The sequence below is a fragment of the Gadus chalcogrammus genome, chromosome 3 (genome assembly GCF_026213295.1).
Source record: "Gadus chalcogrammus isolate NIFS_2021 chromosome 3, NIFS_Gcha_1.0, whole genome shotgun sequence".
In the NCBI taxonomy this organism is placed as follows: Eukaryota; Metazoa; Chordata; class Actinopteri; order Gadiformes; family Gadidae; genus Gadus; species Gadus chalcogrammus.
The window spans coordinates 13,251,863-13,269,995 of NC_079414.1; the positions used below are offsets into that span (position 1 = coordinate 13,251,863).

Consider the following 18,133-nt stretch of genomic DNA (forward strand, 5'->3'; position numbering starts at 1 on the left):
CTTGTTTGTGAAGGTGGGTCGTCAGGCCCGAACCCACTGGGGGTGGGATCAGTTGCCCTGGCTAGCCCTCCCCCTGCTGTCGACGGAGAGTGGGCGTGTACTGCACGAGGTCCTAGGGGGGTCCTGGGGAGCGACAGGACGGGTCGAGGATGGCCCCAGAAGACCGGGGGTCTTTCCTGGCTGAACGCCTCCTCACATAGGGGGCTGGGGGGGGGGGGGGGGGGGTCGTCCTGTCCTCGCTTGTTCTCCACACTGAGGCAGGAGCTAACCTTTCACCATTCCTGAGAATACAAGTACCATCCACCGAACTCTACCAAAGCTTACTAAGTCAATTATTGTAAGACACCATGGGCTATCTGGCGGGCCCGTGCACACACACACACACACACACACACACATGCACTCACGCACGCACACGCAAGAGCACACCAACAAGCATGCACAAACAGACCTATGTTCCTTGCAAGAACTCTTTTCTCCAAGATACCCTAGCCACACACACACACACAGATACACACACATATGCACAGAGATTACAAAGAACCGGGTCTTGATAGTGATTTACTGTACACAACCACATTAAGTGCTATATAATCCAGGGGGGTTGAAGATATACTGCGTCTTGTATAGGGCTCTCTGACTTTCAAAAAATAATCCCTACTATATATACACACAAACAGACACACACACACACACACACACACGTTTTATTCTGGGTTATATTCTGATGGAAATATATATATACTCCTTTCAATAGCTTTCCAAAAGAAGAAGAAAATAAAGGTTAATTATGTTGTTATTGGCACTTGGGACCACTGAACACAGTGATCATCCTGCTTCGCATTGCCTTCAGCCGCAGCTCACTACCCGTCCTACGCCCTCTATATTAACCGTGTAGTTAGGGTGGATTTAGGACACAAAGCGTGTGGAAAGGGCGGCTCGACGCTCATAGGGGGGGAGGGGGGGAGGGAGAGGGGCGCGGCTATGGAGAACACAGCCCCGCCCCCGCCATTGACCACGACACACACTAAAAATAAAATAAAAAGTACAATTAGTTTTTTTCCATAAAAACCGACCGATGTAAGCTTAGGTACACAGTTATTTCGTTCCATGCAATCATATAAAATACTACATTTCTGTTTTTGTTTTTTCCTTGTTAGGCTATATTGTGTATTATTTACAAAGATAAGTCTTCTTTATTATACAGTATTTCTGTACAGGTCCAACCGCGACCCAGCCTTTTAAAAACAGTCTTTCGTTACCATGGTGATGATGCGTTCTCTGTGTGTTCGTCAAGCTTTTCAGAGACCAGGGACCGCACTTGAGCCTCTGCCTCCCAGGGAACGGGGAGGATGTGGGGGGGGGGGGGGGTGGCATGTTCCGTCTCATCCAGCAGGGTTGCCGTGGCAACACGTGTTCCTACTTTTCCTCCTTAACAGTTCATTTCTTTTCCGGCTGGGAAAAGAGAGTGAAAAGAAATGACGGCCCTCTTGTGGGGAAAAAATTGAAGTTTGTTATACTTTGACCACGCCCCCTCCTCCCCTACATATTAGCTTAAGGTAGAGAGACAGAGAGAGCAAGAGAGAGAGAGAGAGAAAGAGGGGGGGGGGGGGGGGGGGGGGGGGGCTTTCTGGCCTCACTACTGAGGCTGACCGTCAGTCCGGTGTGAGGAGGCCACCTTCTGCTGCTTCTGGGGCTGGACCTTCAGCTGCTGCTGGTGCCTCGGGTGGAGCGCCTGGAGCTGCTGCTGATGCTGCTGCTGTGGTAGCTGCTGCTGCTGCTGCTGTTGTTGTTGTGGTGGTTGTGGTTGCTGTTGTGGTTGCTGTTGCTGCGGGGCCTGGGTGAAGGTGCCCTGCTGCTGCAGAGGGAACGCCGCCTGCAGGATGAGCTGGGTGGACTGGTTGCCGTGGAGAAGACGGGTTCCCTGGCGACGGAATGGTGACGGGATATGAGATTTGACGTGGGATTATCAAAAGGCCACAGATTATCAATAGAGTTTCACAGTCTGCCCGGCGACATGGAGACGCCGCAAGTGGGAGTGGCCTTCCGAGGACTGATGGACAGATCAGTACACCGGCCTACCCAGTGGACTGTAGCAAGTGGTTGGCTGATCCATCCATTTTACATCTGGGTGGACACTCCCCCGTGTGATGTCACCATGTCGCAGGGCAGATTTAGAAACGGCTTGTAGCTGCTCATCACACTCACACCTGGTGGTAGAATATTGGCCCCAAATGCACACAGCCGGCATCCCCATCATCTTTAAAATGATCATTTGTGTGAAGGACACAATACAGACAAATAGCTATTATAAAAAAAAGCATAACGGCACACACACACACACAAATACAGACAAACAGACACACACAAAGACATACAGACAGACAGACACAGACAAACGCACACACACACACACACACAGACATACACAAAAACAACAGAGGGCGTAAAACAAACATCAGGATGATTCAGCAGTGTGTGCTGCCCCCTGTGGGTCACCTGGAGGAACTGCTGCTGCTGCTGCTGGCCCTGCTGACTCTGGGTCACCAGGGTGGTCTGGTTTTGGTTGTCCTGCTGGCCTTGGGGGGCCTGTGCGGGCTGAAGCGTGAGGGTCTGCGTCTGTCCGGCCTGCTGAGGGAAGGCAGAACTTGCTAGATAAGGAACCAACGTGGACACACGCATACTCTACTGTACTTAGTGGGGGGGGAACGGAGAACGGACGCACTTTCTTCCAATTTCTCCTAGATTTATTACAAAATTCTGAAGAGGGACATTCGATGAAGTGTGAAGAGGCTTTACAACTACGAGCACTACTCCTTAATGCACTGGAACCCAGTCTCGTTTTGACTCGTCGCCGTGCAGAGCAAAGTCTTTATAGTCGTCGTGACGCTATAACTTGTGGCTGTTCTCTCCCTCACCTGTTGTCCTCCGAAGGGGTTGTAGGCCGTGACCACCTGGCCCATAAACATGGAGGTCGGCACCATGACCGCGCCGCACGCCATGGGCGCCGTCACCAGCTTGGTGAGCAGTTGCTGGCCCGCGGGAAACCTGGACGTAGCACGCAGCGGGGGGGGGAGTCACAACAGGGGGGCGGGGCGAGGATAGGGGGAGGAGCAACACACGTTGTCAACAGGGGATTAATCAAACATCAAGCCATTCGATTTAAGGGGCAGAATCGCCGCCGTGCAGCTTAGAGACATAGGAGAGCATACGATTTTTACTCCTGTTTCTCAAAATGACATTGAAAATGTCAGAGACAGTAATAACACGGCATAGAATATGCCTATGAAGATCATATCAAGACATATTTCCTTGTAAAAATAATATCTATTTTGGGTTTACTGCCAGCAGCAGTAAACCCAGCTTACATGCGATAACTGTCTTTTTCCATTGTTTAGTTATTCACTTTCTCAATCTAAGCGTGTATATATATATATATATATATAAATATATATATATATATGCATGAGTGTGTGCGTGTGCTGTGCATTCTTAATTTTCCTATGTGTACTTGTAAGAACACCAACGTTTGATCAGAAACAGATGCCTGCAATGTATCACAGATAAAATCACCAAAACCCAGACCAGGAAGTCCTAGAGAAGGGCCCCTGAGGGCAGGGTGGGCGCGGGGGGGCCGTCCTACCGTATCTGGCGGTCCTGAGTGAAGGTGGTCACGGTGGCGCCCTGCTGGGGGTTGGTCTGGGGCAGGCTGGTGCTGATCTGCAGCAGGTTGGGCTGCCCCGGCTGGGAGATCATCATAGTGTTGTAGAGGGGAGCGGACACGGAGCCCTGTGGCTGGGCCTGGGTCTGGGGGGGGGGGGGGGGGCATCGTCATCACTTCAGTGACCTCCCTCCCTGCTGGGCCCCTGAAAGAGGCTGAGGAGCCACCTCTCATCTTTTGATATATCTTTACTAATATATGTATTCATATCTTTATATACAAATTACAATACATGTTTTTTCGACATACTCGCGCACGTGCAGATGACATATGCACACATTCGACAAAAGTGGATGAAATATCCTGTGTTTTAAAGTCAACCGTGTCTTAAGAGTACTATTTCGAAGACTTTTGCATATGATCCGCCTGGACTTCTTTGGACAATAGCAAGCAACAACACACAAAGTCATATCGTTGGGTGGGGAATGTTTTTTAAAGATATCTTCCACTCTACGACTCTTTAACTTCTCAATATCCCTAAAAAATACTATTATTTTAGGTATTTTTCGAAGTCTAGGTCAAGTCCAAAGTCGTGAATACAAAGTCATAGTCAAGTCCAGTCTGTTTTCAATATTAGCTAAGCCTTGTGCCTTGAGTCAAATCATGTGACTTGAGTCAAGCCATGTGACTCGAGTCCTCCAGCTCTGGTATTCACCCCCAAAAAGGCCCCTCCCCCCAGCCGGGAGCACAATGTGTCATTCTCAGACACTATTTTTAGTTATGGCTTCTTGATTTTGGTGTGGTTTATCTCAACATGCATATCTCTCCCTGCAGGGGAAACACAAGAACCCCTGAAGAGGACATGAGCAGCGCATGCTAACTACACACAGTGAGCATGTGTGTAGTAGTGCATCACATTACTGTGTGTGTGTGTGTGTGTGTGTACCTGTGCGAGGGTGTTGGGGTGCTGCTGTAAGGTCTGCTGGGTGGGCTGGGGAGGTGGCTGGATGGTGATCTGCTGACTCCCTGTGTGCGTGGCGGCGCTCTGCTGGATCTGCTGGATCTGATTGGTCAGCGTGGTGGTCTGCTGCACCGAGCCCACAGGAGGCAGCTGGACGTTCATGGACGCCCCCTGCGGCGGCTGCAGGAACATCTGGGGCCAGGGAGTCAGAGCCTCTCAGCAGGGGGCATACACACTGGTTGAGGTCACTGTTACACGTTACAATAGCCACGGCTGACCACGGGCACGGCCGGCTATACGCGACAGAAACTGCTATTGAGCACGGTGTTTAAACCGTGTGGCCACAGCAGTGGCGGCGGCGACGGCGAGGCAGGGACAGGTACCTGTACAGCCGGGCCCTGGACCCTCTGCAGCTGGTCCTGGATGTGGCGCAGCTCCTCCTGCTGCCTCTGGATGTTGGCCTGGATCAGCCTGGTCCTCTGCTCCAGCTGCTCCTTCAGGTGCTGCATGGCGCTCACCTGGGGGGGGGGCGGGACTCCAGCACGTTACATGGTGGCCGGCCCCAGCTACTCGGGGAACAACTCCTTGATGATAACATCGGGGCTGTCGGCTGGGATCGGATGTTCTCAGGTGAACATTTTCAAAAGCGAGCTACCCGAGGCTGGTTTCTGGCAATTGCCTAGCCTTGCTTTAAAGGTTGTGTAATACACACACATGTAATCAAGATCACACATCATGTCCCACCTGCACCGTCTGGAGTGGCTGGGGTTGTTGTTGTTGCTGTTGTTGTTGTTGTTGTTGTTGTTGTTGCTGCAGTTGCTGTTGTTGTTGCTGCTGCTGTAGTTGTTGTGTTTGCTGTTGTTGTTGTTGTTGCTGCTGCTGTTGCTGTTGTTGTTGTTGTTGCTGCTGTTGTTGTTGTTGATTGATCATGGCTGGAGTGACACTCTGACTCGTGGTCTGAGAGCTCATGGACTACAAACAGGAACAACAACAAAAGCTGTTAGAAACCGCTCCCAGAACTTTTGGGGAGCCCATTACCAACCATTACATTGTTTATATTTTTGTGGAAATTATTTATATTACAGGTGAATAAACAGAATCCAACCAAGTGAAATACATGTGTCAAATAATCGCTCTGATCACAAATATCAACATATTAATAATAACGATAGGATCATTAGAATGGGTGTCCCCTTGATGGAGTCCTATCCTCCGGCTCATAGGGAGCCCCATGGGGAGGTGTCGGCGGCGGCGCCCGGCCGGCTGTCACCTGGCTGCTGATGGAGGACCGCCGCTGCGACGCCACCTCCATGGTGGAGGCCAGCGACTGGCGGGGGGGCGTGGCCGTGTCCATGTGCAGCTTGGAGGCCGTGGCTGCGGAGACGGGGGAGACACCGAGACGCACTCATGAGAGCCCGCCCTCACACACACACCGAGTCACCGTCCTGTAGTACGGCCTCTCGTCTGGGCGTCAGTTCACCCTCTCTCCTATACTAGAGGCATGGGCCGTCTGTGTGTTGGAGACCCTGGCTGTTACATGTGTGTCACTGTGGGTGAGATAGAGACAGGGAGAGGGTGGTAGTGCATATTGCGTGGGTACGTGTGTGTTTGGTAGTACATGTGTTTGTGTGTGTTATGTTGTATTGTGTGTGTGTGTGGTATAGAAGTAGAGTGGGATATTGCATGTTTGTGTGTGTGTGTGTTTGTGTGTGTGTGTGTGTGTGTGTGTGTGTGTGTGTGTGTGTGTGTGTGTGTGTGTGTGTGTGTGTGTGTGTGTGTGTGTGTGTGTGTGTGTGTGTGTGTGTGTGTGTGTGTGTGTGTGTGTGTGTGTGTGTGTGTGTGTGTGTGTGTGTGTGTGTGTGCGTAATTACAAGTGCATGTGTTGTCGGAGATGTGGGAGGAGGACTTCTGCGAGCTGCGGGAGGACTCAGAGTGCGTCTGGCTGGGCTCAAAGCGCTCCAGCGCCTCCTTCAGGCTGGAAGTATTCAGCTGGGACTCAGACTCAGAGTCCTGGCTCTGAACAGACACACACACACACACACACACACACACACACACACACACACACACACAGACACACACACACACACACACACACACACACACACACACACACACACACGCGCACACGCACACACACACGCACACACACAAAAACAGATATTCATAAATACACACACACAGACACACACACACACACACACACACACACACACACACACACACACACACACACACACATACAGATACAGACACACACAGACACACACAAATGCAGACCGACAGACACACAAACACAAAGGGAAGTTAGCAACAGAGTAGATCTCTGAAAGGGATATATACATATAGTATATATATTTAGTGTACAACCAGACTAATATTACCAAGTTTCAGAAAGTATTAGTTAAATAATAAGTAGTAAAGTTTCTATTGACATAACCTTAAACGGCTTAACGCACGTATTACTACAAACGGATGGAGCGATGCTGGGACATGACAGTACGTATGATCACATGTTCAGTTCTAATGGTCACATATGTTCAGCTCTGTTGACTGATCATTCGTCATTAGGTGGAGCTAAAATCGTGAGGTCACCACTGCGCACATTGGAAGCACTATGGATGTACATCATCGTTAGCGTCCAGCACAGTGGAAACTCTCAGTCGATGCCAATACGTTCTTTCCCAGACTTCCTGATCGATGTCTGGGTGACGCCGCGATGCTGCTGATTGGCTCAGAGAACATGTTTTATCAGAACTCCCCTCCCATGAGCAGCTGACGACCTTCGTCTGCTTTCGAGGCTGCTGATATTAAATAATCTCCCTAATATCAAGGAGGAGACAGTGTCTAGACGGTGTGCTGCAAACATAGCTTGCTGTCTTCAACTGGCTCCCTCCACTGTTTTATGGTTGTCTTTGTCACAATCCATAAGACACCCAACGAACGCTCATAAACTTTCTGACTGGTTTTCCTTGTCATCTTGCCAGCCGTCCCAATGCCAGGCTTACACAGAGCATGAGGGTATAGCCCCAACTCAGTCAGGCATTTACATTGATTCTATTTTGGGTGAGACAACATGAAAAGACACTTTGGATTAATCCAATGAGGCAACAAATGACCCCACGTGATCCCAAATCAACTCTGTCCAGGAAACCCTCTGGATCCGTCCAGGGTTTCTACATCAAGTGCAGGACTGCTCGTATTGAGAGGTGTGGGTGGGGGAGAGGAAGCAGTGGGTCACCTTGTCAGCAGTGACCTCTGGAGCAGACTCCTCGATCCCCAGCTCCCTGCGCTGCTCGGCCCGCACCTCAGCATAGCTGGAGACACACACACACACACACACATACATAGATGGACAGACACACACACACACACACATGGATGGACAGACACAAACACACACACAGACACAGATGGATGGACAGACACAAACACACATGGATGGACAGACACACACACACACAATCATGGACAGACAGATGGACAGACAGACACACAGACGGATTGACAGACAGACACACAAAAACAGGTACAGACACACAGACAAACACACACACGGACACACAGATGGACAGACACACGGAAGGACACACAAAAAAATAGAAGACCAAATGAGATGCAGGGTTCATGGGACATTTGAAGTCCTCGCATCAGTCGTCTAGAAAAGCCAGCTAGCAAGATTATGGATTAAAAAATAAAAGGGACACAATCGGATAGAGGAATCAATTAGTTAAATTACTTAATCAATCGAGTCAAACGAGGGTGACCTTTTCGTAAAATAATCTGACTGTACCGATCAACATTGTTGTTTCTTATGGATATTGCAATTAGTTAAATTACTTAATCAATCGAGTCAAACGAGGGTGACCTTTTCGTAAAATAATCGGACTGTACCGATCAACATGTTGTTTCTTATGGATATTGCAATATTGTCACAGTCACAGTGGATTTTTATTCATTGTAGAAACGGGTGTTTCCATGAAGATAAGAAAAGAAAAATAGACACATTTGAGGGTCTTTACCTGACAACCGTATGTGTGCAGACTATAAACTCTGGCCTGGAGTTCCACTGGTGGTAGGTGATGTAGTAGTGGGTCTGGAGCCAGATCCACTGCTGACCTTTGGTCAGGAAGCGGTAGTAGCACGACTTCCCTTTACCGTACTGCATCACTGCAGAGGGGCCAGAGAGTCAGGGAGAAGGACTTAGGAAGGTTCACAGAGAGGGCGACTTGAAACAGTAGTGGGGGAATGTACCCTTATGAGCATGCTTGGTCCACACGAGAATTCATTCATTGAAATATTGTCAATAATTCAAAGTACTTTAGTCCATCACTCATGTATTTATACAACCTACATAAAAAGTAATTCAATAGAAAATAAAGATCATTCCTGACTGACGAAAGTGTTTTATAAAACACCAGAACCTTTTGCAGAATCAAAAATAATTCCTAGCATAGATGAATTGCTCCAATTACAGACTGCAAAAGCATTAAGAATCTACAAGCAGGTATTCCCTTTTAAAGGAAAGATGTTATGAACCAATGAAAGTTTTTGAGTTTTTGAAAAACATGGAAGCAAGCAATCAAATTCCATTTTCAAAAGCTTATGAACCAAGCATGGCTTTTAAACCATTACTTAAATGACACCGTCCCAGTACCTTGGCTCCAACAGGGCTACAGTACCCTGATGGGAATTGCAGGCTCTTTGGTTAAAGTGCTTATTAACTGCCACCATAAGCATGCTGTTTACAGCTGGTCGGTATTAGCCTCATTGCTTCAGTTCTCAGAATCTCATTAGTAGTGGACTAAAGGCACTTATTTCTCTAGTAAAACAAACATAAATGCGCTCCTCTGATCTGTCTCACTTGTTGACAATTTGTCAGACTTTATGTGCAGCTGCCTTTACAAATGTAGGAAAAGGCGAAGTATGGCTTGTTTCCCTTTTCAATCCATGTGGATTGACATAAATAAAATCTCTTTGGGGAGAGGCAGATTTTGCAGGCCAAGAAATGAAGCTTCCTACAACAAAAACCAAACCGCCCATCACTGCTAAGGCATGAATATAACTCAAGGTTTGGTTGGCGTGCCACCTGAGGCAAGATAGCGCGCAGACACTCAAGTGGAGCCGGGGTAAGAAGAGGATTTCTGAGCATCACTATGAGTCAGAGCAGAAGGCGTAGTATTAATGGCACGGCAGGTGTGGACGGAGAAGGACTGCAGTGAGCTAGCGCAACAGTCCAACACTGCGCTATCAGACTGGGCCATCGGTGATTTCTAAAGCAGCCACCCACAGCGCAAAAATAATTTGGCTTCTCAAGGCCGATACAGAGCGGGCTGATACAGGAGCACATTTGTTAATGAATACAAGGCCATTGTAAGGCGGTATGTACGCAACACTCACAGTGCTCGTGGCATTTCGCCAGTATCTCCAGGTCGTCCACGTGATAATAGTCATACCCCGATGTTCCCAAAACCTCGAAAGGCAGGTAGCCTATGATTGGTGGAGCCCTGGCGAGGAGAAATCACATGATCAACATCAACTGATGGACCCATTATTAAGAGTGTACTCTTGGTTAATTCGTCGTGGCACATTTGAGATTAGTTTTGTTCTTCTATTTATATTTAACAAAACACAAAAAAATAATACATATCTTAAAGACAAAGCAAACACACGTGTTGTCACTATTTTGTGTGCTATTGTGTTACGATTTGACATTGTATATTTGTATGTATTGCATGAGACAGAATCAATGGGGGTTGAGTGGAGTTTACCTGTGGTCCAAGAAAAGGAACTTCCACTCTAGACTGTGCCTGGATGTGAACTCTTCATTAGGCTCCTCCACCGTGCACATCTCCTACGAGAACACAGAGAACCATGAGGAACCAGCAGAACACATAGACCATGAGGAACCAGCAGAACGTAGAGACACTTGAGGAAACGGCCGAACACAGAGAAGCATGAGGAACCAGCAGAACAGCTGAACTACGGATGCATCATCCACTCAGTGTGAGGAGACTACATGTTACATTGCGGAACCTTTGGGTCATTGGGCAAAGAGAAACAATAAGCTATGATAGTTTCACCTTGGGGAGAGCCTGAGATTAGCACCCTAACAGCAAGTATCCAATCTCCCAACAACTGTAAGGCATTGTGTTTATGTCTGTGTCAGTCCCTCCAGAAATTTTGCCGTTTTTTTGTGATTGTTGCGGCCAATAATCCTTGATTATGCTGCACGTTTTCTTAAAAATGGGATGAAATATACGGCATATTTATGCAATGTTATGTGATAAAATTGCGGGAACTTTCAAAAATGGCGGAAACTTGCAAAAAAATGCGGGAACTTGCGAAAAATGCAGCTTTTTGATGAAGTTCACGTCGCGTAATTACGTCACTTCATAAAGTTCCCATGGCAACAGGGGGAAATGGCTGCTCTTGTGTGAGGTAGCACAACATTTTTCTGCTAAGATATATGTGACTTTTTGCAACGAAAATGCAGGGATTATGAAATCATGCAAGCCCCGCATATTTTGCGCGGAAATCTGCAATTTATGCGGTGAAAGTGCGGCATATTTGAAAAAATGCGGCCCCCGCATGAATATGCAGACTTTCGCTGATTATTCGTTGAATTATGCGATCGCAACATCACGTTTTTTCTGGAGGGACTGCTGTGTGTGTGTTTTTGGGGGCTGTGTGCTTGCATGCTCTGGTGCGTGTGTGCATGTGTGTGCTTGGGTCTGTGTGCTTGCGTGCATGTGTGTACCTTAATAAACTGAGGCTTAGCCAGTCGCACGGTGGCTACGAAGCAGACCTGGTCATCAAAGGCAGGCTGTAGCGATCTCTGCAGCACCCCCGCCAGACCGTTTCTTGTCATGTTGGGCACTGCACAACAAACGGGGGACGCTTATAGGGGCTTGGCACGTTTCAGATTGATAACACCCCATCCCGCGCTGCTTCGGAGAAGAGGATCCAAAAATTTTGACACAGATCGCTCGACTTTTTGTATTTTTGTCTTGAATGTGTTATGTATGGAACGCCGGTCATTATCTGGAAAATAAGCTTATTTTCGATAATGACCGGCGACGTCCGATACATTATCCCGCTTATTCCACGGCTACTTGCCAAAACAAAAATGTAGCTTCACACGGTGTGTCTTTTTACTATTTATTTGTTATCCGCGTATGTAGTATTGATCAGCAGAGAAATAGTCCGCCAAAGACGTTGACGTCGCTTAGCAACCGAGTAAACTGGGGTTGATAAGTTACCGGACTACTTGCGGAGTGATACAAAAGACGGCAGAAAATCCACTTTCCTTGACAGCGGTCAATATTTGCTTAGCAACGGTGAATTATCAAAAAATAAGCAAGCAATTATCAATTAATATATATAACATAGTAATATCTTATTTAATCGTGGTGAGCTTGGTGAGCTTGCACTGTGCTCCGAGTGCAGCGTCACCAGGAAAGGACACAAGCGGCGAGGTGTGTGTGGATGTGTGAAGCTCTGTCTGGGCAGCGCTTCTGTGTTGATGGCCGCGTCTGAGACAAGGTAAGCTTCAACGGTCACTTATAGGTTAACACCACGGTGTGTGTGTGTATGTGTGTGTGTGTGTGTGTGTGTGTGTATGTGTGTGGTTGTGTGTGTGTGTGTGTGTGTGTGTGTGTGTATGTGCCGATATGTGGAGCTCAATCTGGGCAGCACTTCATGGATGTTGATGCACATGTCCGAGAGAGGTTTAAGCTTCTCTGATGACACTTACAGTAAAACGCCAGGGTGTTTAAGCTCATTGCATATAACACCGCTAGTTATAACATACACAACGATGGTACTAAATTAAAACAAGTATCACAATGTTTGTGTGGGTCGTAACTATGGGAATTAAGAGCCCCCTCCTTCCTAAATCACGCAGCCCAAAACAATTGTTTTTCTTTAAATGTCATCGATTCCGAATTCAAGCTGAAACAGGGGGTTAACTTACACTTCAAAATGCAATCGCGTAAGTTTACCATTGTTTAGGGATTTGAAGTTTCCGATGAACTTGACGTTTTCGTAGACAGGGGGCTCCTTCGGGTCAATGGCTCCTCGCAGCATGTGACAACAGAACTCTAGCTGGTTCTTAGCTGGGGAGAACACAAAGCCGAAAAACTACACTCATAAATACATACATAATAAGTGTTATCAGCAGTGCCTTTATAACAGCCTACTTTAAAACTTCAAAAGCAATTAATACATTTACGAAGGATATACAGGTTTTAAAAATAAGAATAGTCTGATTCGGACCAGGAAAAGAGCCAACAAGAGCAGTTATGTTAGTAATGTTGTGTTTCATTCATAACCCGAGGGAAGTTATTTTAAATCCTGGGTTTCAGGAATCCAACCCAAAGCCTTCTGCATTGAGGTTATACAGGATCTACAGCTTTCCTCCAATCCCTGGCGCCTCCACTCCACCATGCAAGCGCGTGACTAAAGGAGCTCCCTGGTGTAGTGTAGTGAGCTACTGACTCTTGAGGTAATCGGAGCCATGGCTCTCAGGGTCCGCGGCGTGCGTCGACAGAGCTTTGTAGACATCAGAGTGCTCTCCAAGCGGCAGGAAGTTTAACAGGTTCTGGTCCATCAGGTCCGCCTGCCGGACATCACGCGCATAACCACACACACACACACACACACACACACACACACACGCACACACACAAACACACACACTCAAATAGTAGCCCGGATGCGTGGTAAACAAACCACAAGGTCACAAGACTTGAACAAACATTGTTTGAGCGGCTATTTGAGACCGACCGGTAGGTGCTCCAGCAGTGAGGTCACGCTCTCTGAGACGTAGATGATATTTCCATCGGTCATTATTGCTATGAAGAAGCCGTCCAGTGCCTGGTAAACAAAACAGGAGCCGTTTTTAAATCGATACAGCACAAAGGAGAAACACAAATAGCGACGATATTTAAACAACCTGTTTTAAAATTACAATTAGACAATTGTTTTGTTTTTTCCTTCATTTCATTAACTAATTACATTGTAATCCAATGATGAGATGGCTAGGAGTGAATTACAGCAACAAGGATGTGAACATAAACAGAGAATAAGCAGTCATTTCATGTCTGACCTCCAGCATGAGTTGGGTGAATTCCTCGTTGCTAAGAAACGCAGGCTTCCAGTCCTGTCTGATCTCACTGGACTCCGACTGGGCTGTGATCTCTGATGGAAAACAGCAGGTGCTGATTAGTTTAAGGTATTTCCACTGGGGCAGCATGATATGGGAGAATGTATTAACTTAATCACAATATATACCTTTTGCTCAATATCCAAATGTAAAATGTTGTATAGAGCTGTACTATATTATACAATATTGGCATGTATGTGGTACAATCACAACATTAAAATAATAACTCGAAGTACTTATACATAACCTGTGTATAACTAAATGAATGCATTCATTTTGTCTAAATATAATGTAAAAGAGAGACGATAAACACCAATAAGCAATTATAATTTATCTTCTGTAATTTAATACCTTGAATTCCTGCCTTGAAAAATGTCCAATAGATATTCAGCAATATCTTTTATAATCCAATATGAGAGACTTTATGAACCAAAACAACCGAACAGGGTTTAATTATTTTGTAATTACAAAACTCCTTAAAACACCATGTAGACCAAGTCGTTTAAACAAGAGCTTAAGAAAATAATACATGGGCCATGCTATTAAAACAGCCATGGTGCTTAAACTGTAAACCCTCCATAAAAAGGTCCATAAAACCGAATCAAAGCCACGACCATAGCTGCGTTGACCAGACGTCCACAAACAAGCGACCCATTGGCTCATCGAGCAGTAGACAGCGAGCCGATGAACCAGCTCAGAGACGGCATCTCAACTGGAAACAATAAATGACACGAGGGGGAGGGACGAAGGCAGGTACCTACCCTTGTGTTTACAAAGGAAGTCGATGCTTTTCTGCAGGATGGTGGACTTGTCCATCTTCCTGGTGTTGCCAGGCAGCATGGTGCCGAGTTCCTTGATGAGGACATTGAACTGATCTCTCCGCTTCTTCTCCGACTTGTTCCGGGACACACTGCAACGTGAAACACAACCACGTGATGAGGAGGACCCCAGGCTAGTTGCAGGGGACGTGGGTTGCTATGTCGACCAGGGTTCATGTAAAACGCACGGGCAAGAAGAATACTCAACAAGAACTGTGCTAGACAATTCATTGATTCATTCAGTTTGTATTGAATGAAGTAGGCAAAATGCCTGACTCATTTTTATCAATTTTCTTGAAATTATCATATAAAAATAACAAAACATCAAAACCTTCAATTATGAATATTATTGAATTAAGGATGAGAACTAGATGACTTTGCTGGGTTAGCATACCGCAAGCATGAAGCTAGGGAGGGAGCTTGTGTCTGCATGCTCGAACGAGAAAGGACATGACCCCCTTACCGTTTTGCTTTGTCCTTCTCATCTTCTTCCATCAACCCATCAAAGATGCTACAATCATCCCTAAAGGGGGAGACACAAACAGACAGGTGCTGAGTATCTACTTCCTTAACTGAGGCTCTTCCAGGAGCATAGGAACACATCTAAGTGTAATTACATTACCAGAAGATTGGTAAGTAGACATGCATCGTTAATAACAGCCAAAGGTGGCACATGGCTACAAAAGGCTATTCCTACATGCTAAAGGCTTGAGGATGAATTTGGGTCTAAACCATCGAAATAAAGAAATAAAAATGAAGCAGTGAAGGAATGGTGGTGCGCTGGCTGCAGGTGGCGGAGCATACCCGATGCTAGATGTCATGGTGGCAGTTATTCAGGGTTGACGCGGCAGTGATTGGCTCTTTAGTCGTGAGGTAGGCATTTGGAAGAGCACCTGGGGGGAAGCAGACACACTGTCAGACTTTTGATTATGTGGCCCCTGTTTGTAGTGGTAGCATTTTATTTTCTTTGAGTGTCTGGATCGGACACACATTTTGGTGGAGGACTACGATATGGGTCAATAAAACCAAATGTGTATAGAGATGTACAATTGTAAAATAAAACATATTCTACAGAGGATAATGTAAAGTATCCTCTTAATGTATATTAAATTCTATAGCACGTAGAAGTCTGAAAAGTATAATAGGTTACATTCTGAACATATGAACTAACAATTGGACCATGTCAAATTGTACTTCCTTCCCAAAACGATATAAATAAATATAAAAAATATTCATAGTATAACCTACAAAAAATGTGAAGCGCAGTTGAACCGAATGGTGACAGTGTGACGCTCCAACACAAGTATCCCTTAGAGCCAGTAGTGCATTCAGATGATTCTCACCCCCACTGCAGTCTGTGAGAAGGGCCAGTTACAGAGGTACTTTTCTTGATGGTGAAAGAACAGGGGTCAAAGCAGACTCTTTCATCCAGGATGACTCTAAAGTCATTGGGGGTGTGACATGGTGCCGGCCCCTGGGCAGGACATGACTGCCCGGCCAATCTGACTGAAGGAAAAGAGTAGGGGCCCACACAGGGTAAATGGGTCAGAAACTGTAGGATGCCTTACAATAAGAATTACAAGTTATAAAACAACATCAAAATGAGCACTTTAGGACCACACAAATAATCGTAAACAGTTAAATGTAGAGTTGACTTAATGGAAAAGTAAAAAAATAAAAGGTTGTAAAGTCAATGACTCTACCCAGAAGGGACTTAATTGATAAAATGTATTCAAATCAATTGGTAAAGGCCAGTAGGTTGATTAGAAGCCAGAAATGATTCCCTCAACATCATTTAATACTTGAAAACACCTTTGACCCACTTTTTTTCCATTGACCTACATATTGGTTTTTTTGTAATGACATGATGTGTCAGCTCGGTAGGACTCCCTGGGTCAGTTGGCATCTTTTCAATTGTTGAGACGTCTCTTTAACTTACAAGTGTTTATCCTGACAACAGAGTGTCACACCTTTGAAACACAATATATGAACTCAGTGACACACACGTCAGAGCTCAGCGCGTTGTGTTCACTAGCATTACCTGACATAACGTCTGTGATTGTGTAATAACATATATCATGATCAAATGCCATTTGGATAATCTAGGGCGTCATTTAGTTATTTATATCGTGTGCCCTGTCAATGAACCAGATTAACTCAAATAGGCTCTGATTGTTGTGAGATTATTGGTGGGTTTGTACTATCGCGTTGTAGAGCGACAGTATCCACGCACATCCAAAACACACACAGATACGCACAGGAGGACAGTGGGGCCAGTTTGATCCACAGGTGTTCGTTATACAACCAAACAGCACGGACCGTGACGCTAGCTAGCGAGCTAACTAAGCCCGGACCGAAACGGTCCAGGTAACAGTTTACTCACATGTAAAAATAAACTACTGGCTCCGTTCCCACTCCACGGGAGGCATACATATGATTTACGACGTAATGGTTAACCTATTACTGACAAAACGTGAGGATATGATTCATTATCCGCAAGCTGGCCGGGAGCCTCTCAAGCTGTCACGCAAGCCGCTGACATTGGCCGCAAATAATCTCTCAAATGTAACGCTGGCCAGCGGTCCCCTCGAGAAAACGTGACAAAACATCCTGCCACAGACGGATCATAGCGAACACCGCACGAACAATCCATGTTTCTCGCCGTCAAATGTCGAAAAGAAGCGATAGTCACAACATTTTTCGCGGCAGATGTACACACACCGCCGCACACACACATACACACAGGCAGGTATTCACACGCTCGGCCGCCCGTGCGCAGGGACTCTCTGAATGTGGGTCACTGGGCCCTGCTCTCCTCCAGCGTGCGGAAACAGTCCCGAAGCCTCCTCTGCAGTCCGATCGCTTCCGCACGCTAAAAAAACTATTTACTTGCCATAACCGCGCTGCCGTTTCAACATAAAAACACGTCGTTGACATTGGGTGTATTTTAAAGCTCTTACAAGCTCTTACCTTCCCGGATAATCGATTGCAGGCTCCGTGTTTTGCTTATTTAAACGTTGCATCGGGGGGCAGGACTTCGGGTTGGGAAGAAAAACAAGAGGCCTACTTCATATTACGATGTACAGTCATGCGCAATAGCGACAGTAGGGCGCACTATTTTGCAAGTACAGTAGTTGCTTTATTATCTTAATAAATCAAAATATCACTTTGGCATTTGCGGCTCCGCGCTGATTTCAATTGTCAATACGTTTTTCACATTCTGGCATTTTGACAAAACAACAACAACAACAACCATTTACAAAACGTAATACTCGTGTTACAAACCGTTGACTCGGTATACTTTAATATTATATATATATATTATGGTAGAAATGTGTTGAAGCATTTATAATACACACATAATTCACGTAGAAATAAACGTTCATGATTCATTTTACCCTGCATATACAGAGGATCAAGCCGTACATTATATTGTTTCCTTCCTAGGAATCGAAAACGTTACGTTATAGATCGTCTAAACCGATGCTGCATTCATTTATACCCTCTGACGATTAAGATTCCCAAGC

General features: G+C 46.1%; 1 protein-coding gene across 5 annotated transcripts; it reads right to left on the minus strand.

Annotated features, from left to right (window-relative positions):
- Positions 1–1,629: 1,629 nt before the first annotated feature.
- On the minus strand, positions 1,630–17,684 carry LOC130379320 (circadian locomoter output cycles protein kaput-like). 5 transcript variants are annotated; one of them, XM_056586080.1, is made up of 23 exons: positions 17,577–17,684; positions 15,950–16,112; positions 15,411–15,499; positions 15,070–15,129; positions 14,550–14,698; positions 13,732–13,823; positions 13,410–13,499; positions 13,122–13,242; positions 12,626–12,739; positions 11,383–11,501; positions 10,394–10,476; positions 10,023–10,129; positions 8,645–8,792; positions 7,864–7,939; positions 6,494–6,638; positions 5,893–5,996; positions 5,367–5,594; positions 5,006–5,140; positions 4,608–4,814; positions 3,644–3,807; positions 2,919–3,048; positions 2,500–2,628; positions 1,630–1,924 (listed from the first exon to the last, which is right to left on the minus strand). In XM_056586080.1, exons 3-23 carry the CDS (start codon positions 15,425–15,427, stop codon positions 1,640–1,642), a joined length of 2,703 nt encoding a protein of 900 aa, XP_056442055.1. In that variant the 5' UTR covers positions 15,428–15,499; positions 15,950–16,112; positions 17,577–17,684; the 3' UTR covers positions 1,630–1,639. The 5 variants fall into 5 exon arrangements, with proteins under 5 accessions (XP_056442055.1, XP_056442051.1, XP_056442052.1 ...); XM_056586076.1 differs by having other exon boundaries at positions 2,500–2,631; XM_056586077.1 differs by having other exon boundaries at positions 2,500–2,631; positions 17,567–17,674.
- Between the last annotated feature and the right edge of the window lie 449 nt (positions 17,685–18,133).